The 10,000-nt window shown below is 42.0% G+C and overlaps 1 protein-coding gene across 1 annotated transcript in view; it reads left to right on the top strand.

Annotated features, from left to right (window-relative positions):
- Positions 1 to 10,000, top strand: part of hecw1b (HECT, C2 and WW domain containing E3 ubiquitin protein ligase 1b) — a 92,119-nt gene that overhangs the window by 3,362 nt on the left and 78,757 nt on the right. Inside the window, exon 2 of the mRNA XM_063219918.1 lies at positions 7,796 to 8,141. Within this exon, the coding sequence (XP_063075988.1) occupies positions 7,832 to 8,141 (310 nt within the window). The 5' untranslated portion in view covers positions 7,796 to 7,831. The remainder of the gene's footprint in view (positions 1 to 7,795; positions 8,142 to 10,000) is intronic.

Raw genomic sequence — 10,000 nt, 5'->3', positions numbered from 1 at the left:
GGCCGATGCGCCTCTGCCCAGAGATTACGATCCCAATACTTAAGTTTGGGAAGGGCGATGCGCCTCTGCCCACGGAGGGAGATTACTATCCCAATACAGTGTGTGGGGTTGGGAAGGCCGATGCACCTCTGCCCAGAGATTACGATCCCAATACTTAAGTTTGGGAAGGGCGATGCGCCTCTGCCCACGGAGGGAGATTACTATCCCAATACAGTGTGTGGGGTTGGGAAGGCCGATGCACCTCTGCCCAGACATTACGATCCCAATACTTAAGTTTGGGAAGGGCGATGCGCCTCTGCCCAGGGAGGGAGATTACTATCCCAATACTTAAGTTTGGGAAGGGCGATGCGCCTCTGCCCAGAGAGGGAGATTACGATCCCAATACGTAAGGTTGAGAAGGGCGATGCACCTCTGCCCAGCACAGCAGGGGAGGGCATTTACCACACTCGCTAACGGCGTCTAATCGCACAGCCAAGGGAACAAGGTGCAGCTAGCTACTGGCAGGAAAGCCCCAGAATGGAGGATATGTGTTGTGTTAGAGCTTTTAGGAGTGGAATAGGTATCTGTAAGGGTGTAAATCACAGCCTCCATGGCTACTATTCAATATCGATTTCTTAAGGCAGCGATTTGATTATTTTCGACACTCAGGAATGCCCCATGATATGATAGGATTTGATTTTTTTCCAATTACTTTTCCACTTCTATTATGTTATGGAGCTAGGGCATTGGGCAGGGGCCAGTGATTCAATCATTTTCGATACTTAAGAACACCCCTAGTCATCTGAGGACTGGAGTGGGTTTGTGTGAATTTGACGATAGGTTGGATTGAGCAGACAGATAGAATATGCTGACCTCAGCAACTGGGTGGTGGCTGAGAGAGACAGTTGACTCTTGCCCAACTGCACTAGTGCCTGAGGCAGTGTTGCCAGATTGTGCGGTTTCCCGGCCAGTTGGGCTGTTTAGGATGGCTGTCTGTGGGTAAAAATGGGTAAAAGGGGCTTTTTAATTGATGGCCATAGAAATCAATGGAATTTGGTTCAAGTTGTGTGGGATTTTGTGCTTCCATGTGGGTTTTGAGCATTTTTTGGGTTGGAAATTATCAGTCTCATCTGGCAACCCTGGCCTGAGGACATTCTGTCTCAAGATTCTAGATTAGAACATTCACATCATCATTCTATGGGGTTTGTCTGCACTGTGCTACAAAGGCAAAGTGCAGTAACTAGGCCTACATATTTGATCAACATTTATTTCAGACAGAAAATCTTCAGGCATCATTACTCCTCCTTTATCTTGTGACAAAGCCTTATGGTCCAAATGTGTCCCGTTTTAGAGATATTGCTATACTACTAATAATAATTTAATAATAATTGTATTTGTATAGCACTGTGTCATCCAAGGCATGCAACTCAAAGTGCTTAACAAATGGGGGGAAAAACACAATGTTATTGCAGGGATTAAAGTTTTCCGTCGCTATGACGGATTTCCGTCAACTGGATTTTCGTTTGGACGGATTTCCGTCTTTATAATTCATGTCAATTAATTTACAATTTTTACTTTCCAACTGAACTCAAATCGAGAGCACTCCTGGTCATGAGAAGGGAAGGAGAGGTGTGTTTGGTGTACGGATTTAGTTATACACGCGCCATCACCGGTGGTGTCATACAACAGATTCACTCAGTAGTTTTGAGCCATCCCCTTTTCTTCCGTGTTCCAAAAAAGAGCGGTCAGCAATTCGGTTGCGGCGCAGCGCGAGAGATTAAAAAAACAAATAGCCAACATTGTTGCTGATGGCAGAAAAGAAAATAAGTGTAATACTATGTTTAAAGTGCCATGAAATGACAATCATTAAATGAGTTGGACTGATATTCCAATATGGGCTAATAATGCATATGCATGGAATGCATAGCTTGAAGAAGGTAGGACACGTTTCCATTATCATTGCACCTGCCGTGGCGGATAGTTAGAAAAAAATGAATAGTTTACTTCGACTGCGCATGATGTCCTTTTCATGAAGGGGTTGCCTTTTAAGCATTGTGACTTTTACTAACATTATTCATAGCTCTAATGGGACGGCTATCATTGGCAGCTAGCTAGGATATGCCATGCGTAATACCATGCCTTTCGCACGCACTAAAGTATAGCGCGTTTGACTGGCTACGTGTAGAACTAGCTCTAGTTGTCTTTCTGACAACGGATAATGTACAGTCTCATTTGTAATCATAGCATATTAACTTTGTTGTTGCCGATATATATTTAAGAAATAAGTTAAAAATGGGTTACATTACAGGGGTCACGGAGGATATCCCTGGCAGAGCCAATATTTTATGCCACGTCTTGCTCTGGGAAACAGTGTTCTGATGGGTGGACTCATGGTCAATAAATGCCGTTTCGGTGTTTCTTTCATTTTCAAGGCTTGTTGTAGGCTACTGTGTGATGATATTTTTGCTAACTGGAGTAGTGTGCAGCAACAGTTGTGTGTGTGCTTGTTTTTGAGTGGCTAAACGTCTGTGCCCATCTTCTCGGACTATACGCTTCGTTTCAGTTCAGTTATTTGCGCACTGCGCACTCAGGACTGATGGGTGGGTGGTTTGTCTTGATTCGAGTGGAAAGTTGCGCGACAAGCTTGGGAAAGTGTGTTACTTTTGTTAAACGATAGACGTATGTCTGTGACTGTGTCGTGTCCGCTTGTAGGAGAGAACACGAGTGCGTGTAGGAATCGGGGACGTTTTTTAAATCAATGGTAAGCGTGTGCCTGGCACCGCACATCGAGAAGCAAAAAAGTACCGGTAGCCATAGGTTTTCAAAACGGTAGAACACAAGAGGTAGATTACAGGACGAATAGTGAAAAACATACAAAATAACCAACAACTAGTTTTCTCCCTCTGATTGCTATGACCAGTGCATTATTTTTTTAAATGTCAGAAATACTGCAAGCAATGCGCACCAGTGCTTTCACCAGAACAGTGTTTGCCCATTCTGATGGGAAAGAAAAATATAGCCTACTACTAAAACAACAAAAAAACATAATGGGATCACTGTATCAACGCATTCCCAAGCAGCAAATTAACGTGCCCAACACGTTTTTTTAACGTTTATATTTGGTGAGTGACACGTTCAGAATTGGTTCAGAATAGGTTCAGAATTGCGTTCAGATATGGTTAATTTGTAGGTTCCCGATTACGTGCTCAGCACGTTCTGAAAGGGTTGTTTTTTGGTGTCCAACGCGTTCTCTAAACGTTTCAAAATGGTGTCAAACAACACGTTCGGAAAAACACGTCCACGGACGTACAAATAAGGTGTACATTTGGGTTTTATTACGTGTTCAACACCTATTTTTGACACCAAAAATAAAACCTGCCGCAGCGCCATATGGCCTTGCTTTTTCTGTTAGGGGCTTAAAATTTGGCCTATGCTTTATCCTATAGCATTTATGAGGCCATTACCATTATTACTACTGTTATTATTATAGCCTTAGTTAGCCTAGTTATGCAAAAGAAGAAAAACATATGTGTAATGCATGTATTTATTTTTGAACAAAAACAAGCTGCCACTTGGACTTGGGCTGGAGTGCAGTCTGTGTCTGGGCTTTCTGTTATCAATGTTGAAGAGGACGCTTGCGTTGGCTTCACCTGAAACATGAAAAGAAGAACTTATTCAACAAGTGATGCTCATGACAAATATCATAATGGGCCGCAGCTGCATGAGCCCACTCTAAAAATCATGCTTTGCTGGTCGCGAGGATTTCACTGTAATGTCCGTTGGGTTCAAGGGACTCGTGTATGAAATATGAAACAAAATCTTATCAACATAGCCTACTTCTATGTCTTCTCACCTTATTAATAAAATAATACAGAGGTGGCACCTGTAGTAATCTTAAATAATAGTCTAGTACAATACAATGTTCGTAACGGTAGGCTAGAAGTATGGAAACCACGTTTCATTACAGTCGAAAAGCCCCCATTGTTTCTAATGAGCAAATGTTATTAGCGAAATGCTAATTACAACTCACCGGAGTTTCACGTTTGAAGTTTCACGTTGTCGATCCAGAAAGAGAAATTGTCAAAAGGAGGGTTGATAGTTGGTAGTAAAGAGGATGCGGGTAAAGTCAAAGAAGGTGAAAATATGAAAGATGAAGGATAAAATAGTCAAAGTTTACGGAGAAATCAAGAGGGTGAAGGTCTGTCAGGTCAGGCAAAAGAAGTGAATTTTCAGTTAATCAGAGCGGTCGCCTAGCAACCGGCCAAGCGCGAGCTGCACAGCTGCATCCAGTTCAGACAAAAACAATTTGGACTTCGGTGCTAGATCAGTGTTTTCAGAAACGTGTCTTTTGACACTAAATCTGTATGTTCGAATTTAGTGTCAGATCAGTGTTTTTAAAAAAACATGTCTTTTGACACCAAATCTGTACTTTCAGATTTCGTGTCAAATCAGTGTTTTAAAAAACGTGTCTTTTGACACCAAAACTGCATGTTTGAATTTGGTGTCAGATCAGTGTTTTAAGAAACGTGTCTTTTGACACCAAATTTGTACGTTCAGATTTCGTGTCAGATGCGTTGGTATTTTCACGTGTCATTTGACACTAAACCTAAACGTGTATTGAACGTTTTTAAAAGGTGTTTTTGCAAACGTGTCAAAGAAAACGTTCCACAAACGTGTTTGACACGTTGGTTTTATTCAACACCTAAATGACACCGTTAAAAAACGTGTCAATTGGTTCAGAAAACGTGTTTTGCTGCTTGGGTTGCAATTCCAACTCAATAATTCTATGATATCAGCTAGACCATTTTGAAGCAACTCATTGTGAATCCATTCTGCATAATTTTGTGAACAATTCATAAATAATGGGTAGATATAAGAGGAAATAACCAAAACATGAACCAAATTGCAGTTCAATGTTTGCAGTCTGATATAGTATCCATTATCCCTCCATTCTCGGCCATTTCTAGTCAATCTGGTGGCCTAGGCCTGACCCTTTCCCTCTTTCCTTTTTCTTGTATTTAGAAATTGGCATCTGTAAACATAGCATTGTAGGCCTACATCTGATTGAGCACATCTGATCTAGTACCTACAGGTACATTCATACTGAGTGTGTATATAGGCCTACTGAGTGTATAATGAATATTCATTGTTAATGTGAAGTGTAAAGTTTTATGTTGGTTGAAGTTCTGATTTTGTGGCACTTTTTGGTTTTACTGGCGCCCTAAAGACATAGGCCTATTCTGCTCTAGGCGACTGCCCTGTCTGCCTATGCCTAGTGTTGGCTCTGGCACCGTTCCTTGCATAAAACCAGTGTATGTTTCGTTATGAGGGCAGAGCCTGGCTACATTGGTTTTCGTTGGGTTACGGAGTGATACTCGATCGGGTGCCTAACCGGTAAAAAAAGTTCAGTCAGATGACTTTTTTTTTGCTTTAATCCCTGTTATTGATGTCATATGTCATATTTGCAGTATCTACAATATCCAACCTAATACCAATACAAGGCTTTGAAGGCTTTTTTTCTCATGACATGATGGTGTCACTATGGAATCAGGTGATGGTATCACCTCTCCCCATGCATAGAGTCCTATGGGCATGACCATACTATGTTAGCACAACTGACACAGACCGTTGCATCGGTGCTGGAAGTCTGTCCTCTAAAGATTAGGCATGAAACCATTGCATAAAGAAGTATTCGGCAGGCAAACAAAAGTAAAACTCATTCAGTAGGAATCGATTCCCTCTCCACTGTGCAGTTGTAGTTTAGTTCTTACTCATTTACAAACACAAGTTCATTAATAAATGTTAATGAATTGTTTAAGCGTTACTGAAACGTTTATCTAAGTCATGGTGTTGGTATCATGATGACGTTGGGCGCTACCCCCAAATGATGCTTTATTTTCCTGTGCTGATTTCGACCCCATTTTCTTGAAAGCATCGTGGCTAACCAGTTAGCAACTTGGTCTGCTGATAAGAAGTTGCATTGAAACCAAGTGAGTTGCTAACACACCGTAGTTAGCAACGATGCTTTTGAGAAACACACCCCAGTATGAACGACGACTACGTGCACCTCAATCCGCTATCTGCGCACTACAAAGTCTGCGACACGAAGCTCCCGTCTCCTCTTACTTTAATGTGACGTTTCGGGCAGTATGCCCTTCATCAGACATGGGGCCTATACTACAAAGCTGGTTCAGGATAAGTTAAAGGGGTATGCCACTATTTTGGGGCTTAATATAGTTAAAATCGTTGGCCAGGGTTTATATAGGTGGTAAAGTGTCTTATTTTTCATGTAAGCCGTTGTCTTGTTTTAGACATGTTACAGTTTTTCTCGATTGCCTCCACACAAGTTCTGGTACTTCACACACAATTCTCGGAACATCTCACCCATTTCCCAACTCCCCTAACCAATGTCACTGAACACTAAACACAATTCCTACTTAACACTCAAATTCCAGTTTTAAAACACACTCTTTTCACACCATTACACACAATTCTCTGGATTACACTCAATTTTCATAAAGAAAAACACTGGGTTTCTCATGGAACACACTGTCATTCACAACACTACAATCAACTGCAATACTATGTTCACTTCCTCATCACATGGGCAAACTCTCTTCATACCGGTTTACAATCTGAAATCATCACCCCATAAGGACACACATTGCATGTCATATTGATGAAAAATGAGTGGATGCAAGGAGAAAACCCATTTGTTTAGTTTTTGAACTCAAAAATATGTTATACAAGACATAACTTTCATGTGGTTACCCAATATTTTACAATACATTAGTGCAATTTTTAAATATTTAAAAAAAAATATGTAAAATCTATACACGTCTGTGTACTCCGAGTCTAAAAACAATACTTCAGTATTTTACTACAGAAAAATACCCTCTTTAGTAAGTAGAACACTGAAGAAAATACGTTTCTACTGTGTTTCAAGTTGAGTATAGAGTTTTTTTTTCATAGCAATAGGCCATACAGTAATGTAATGGGTTTTTTGTACTGCCAAATAGGCAGTGGGGTTTATCTTTGTGTTGTTTTTGTGAAAAAGACATAAAAATCTTTCTGTTTCTGTTTGTGTGTTGTGGGAATGAAGTTCTTCCAACTTATGTCACAGTATCCATGCAATCCAGAACAAAAAAAAGCCCAAGTTACTGGGAGAAATTAGTTTTACCCTGTGCCCAACAGTGTTTTAATTGGTCTGCAAATGTGTATTGTAGTGACTGTCTGTGTGTGTCATTTGACGACAAAATGAGGTTTTTAGAAGAGAGTACATTGTTTTGAGACAAGACGTGCATTTTTCAGAGGTAGTGAAGAGTTTGGCCCGTTGTGTGTGAGGTTTGGAGATTTGTGTGTAGAGTTTTGAGAATTCGAAGACCGATTCCGAAAATTGTGTGTAGGCAATCGAGAAAAACTGTAAAAGAGGGAGCATGTCGCTAAGCTAGTGAAAGTCAATGGATCCGTGTAGCATGTAGCTTAGCGACATACTCCCTCTTTTAACTTGTCTTAAAGCAAGACAACGCTTAACATGAAAAATAAGACACTTTACCACCTTTATAAACCCCAGCCAACGATTTTAACTGTATTAAGCCCCAAAATAGTGGCATACCCCTTTAAGGTTAAGTTAAGGGGTAAATCATCTAATACAAGAGCTTTTCTTAACAAAATGAGGACTCCAGGCTCTTCTATTAGATGATTTACCTCTTAACTTAACCTTAACTTATCCTGAACCAGCTTTGTAGTATGGGCCCATGATGTCTTTTTGATGTTTTGAGTTTTGACTTGATGTTTTTTTTCTTTGTTACTCCAGAACTTGTACCAGAACCGGATTCTCGGGCTGGCCCTCATGGCCTCCCCGTCTCGAGCCTCCCAGGGCCGCCGGCGGTCCAAGGACCCGATCCGGCACAGCTTCAACCCGGAGCAGTTCCCCAACGTCGACTTCCGGAATGGCGTCCCGGATGACCTGGCGGGGGCGGGGGCGGGGGGCAGCTTGCCGCGTTCCACTAGCGACACGGACCTGGTGACGTCGCACAGCCGCTCGACGCTGACCGCCAGCACCGCCCACTACACCATCGGCCAATCGCAGGACATCACGCTCAGCTGGGACATCAAGGAGGAAGTAGACGCCGGGGACTGGATTGGGATGTACCTCGTCGGTATGGAGACAGTTGCCATAGTTTATAGCGCCAGGAGGTCACATACAGTATAGTACAGTACATTACTGTCGTTATGGAGACGGTTGATGTAATACAGTAAAGGGCCAGCATAGGGGGGCGCTGTGGCGCAGCGCGCTAAGCCCCCCACATTTGGGCTTGCATGCCCAACCCCGGGGACCCCGGTTCGAGTCCGGCCGGGGTCATTTCCCGATCCTCCCCCGTCTCTCTGTCCCATTCGCTTCCTGTCACCATCTTCAACTGTCCTGTCAAATAAAGGCATAAAAGCCCCTAAAAAATATATTTAAAAAAAAAAAAAAAAGTAAAGGGCCAGCATGTCAAAGTATAGTACATTCTATCAGACTGGTGTCAAGCATAACGGCCCAGGGGCGGGTTCAATTCGGCACCAGAGGAAAAAGGAGAAGTAGCCTACATCTTGAGTCCATTACAAATTTTGCTGCCCTTGTCTGAGATTTGAGGTTTTTAATACTTGAGAACAACTGACTTTTGTGGTTGCCACAGTCATCCACATCTGTGACACATGTTCGTAAACCTTGCTCATCGCCACCAGTTGCAACACTTGGTATGGAGACGGTTGCCATAGTGTATATAGGGCCAGGAGGTCGCATACAGTCAGTGTTGCCAGATGTATGATAATTATCATATTTGTATAATTTTGTCTTCTGTACTATCAAAAAAAACATGATGTACGGCAATTTCAGAGTTACCATTTAGTTCATTTGGTTGGCTTGAAACAACTATTTGGTTCTTGTACGATCATTTCCTCCCAAAAAAACCCCCCAAAAAATGTTAGTTTTGAGGTTTTGGTACGATCGTTCAGCATTTTCCATCTGGCAACACTGCATACAGTATAGTACAGACTGGTCAGACTGGTGCCAAGCGTAAGGCCCAGGGGTGGGACGCGACCCACCAGTTGGTTCAATTCAATTCAAAGAGAAGTATATCTCGAGTACATTATAAAATGTCCTATGCTTGTCTGACATTTGAGTTTTTTAATACTTGAGAACAACTGACTTTTGTGGTTGCCACGGTCATGACCATCTGTGAGTCATGTTTGTAAACCTTGCTCATCGCCTCTAGTTGCAACACTTGCGTCCATGAGGAAGTGTATTCCCATAAGTGACGCGCGATAGTGTGGCAAGAGCTGGGATTACAATACATTATATTACACTTAGCTGACGCTTTTATCCAAAGCGACTAACGGTTATTCTATCTACAGGGTATTGGTTATAGTCCTTGGAGCAATGTGGGGTTACGTACCTTGCTCAAGGGCTCCTCAGCCGTGAATGGAAGTGTAGGAAGGGATTCGAACCTGCAACCCTTTGGTCTTAAAGGAACAGTCCGCCCTTTTTTGATTTTCACATATTTGCAGTATTTCCAAGCATTATTCATGAATGTGCATATCATTTTTGTCTATGTGTTTGCATTGCCTAGTTAAACAGTATAGCCAAATTAAGCGTAGCAATGCAAGTCTATGGAGGCAAACAAAACATCCTCAAATGTACTTATAAACTTCTTTAGAGTGCAATAGAGTGCAAAACAGCTATTTGATCCCGTCCTGTGATCACTTGTGGCTTCATGCTATTGCCCCCATCCGCTTCCAGTGATTATGCATATGATATACACATTCATGAATAATGCTTGGGAATACTGCAAATATGTGAAAATCAAAAATGGGTGGACAGTTCCTTTAAGACCACCTCCCTAAGCATTAGGTCACAGCGGGATGTGCAGGGAGGCCATGCTCTGGCTATGAGGGTTTTAACATGGTTACGGTCTTATAGGTACAGCAAGGCATGTTTCTTAACATGTATATAGTTTATTTCAAACACATATGCAGC

Source organism: Engraulis encrasicolus, chromosome 16 (genome assembly GCF_034702125.1).
Source record: "Engraulis encrasicolus isolate BLACKSEA-1 chromosome 16, IST_EnEncr_1.0, whole genome shotgun sequence".
Classification (NCBI taxonomy): domain Eukaryota; kingdom Metazoa; phylum Chordata; class Actinopteri; order Clupeiformes; family Engraulidae; genus Engraulis; species Engraulis encrasicolus.
The sequence above is the reverse complement of the archived record's forward strand: the minus strand, read 5'-3'. Positions and strand labels throughout refer to the sequence as shown.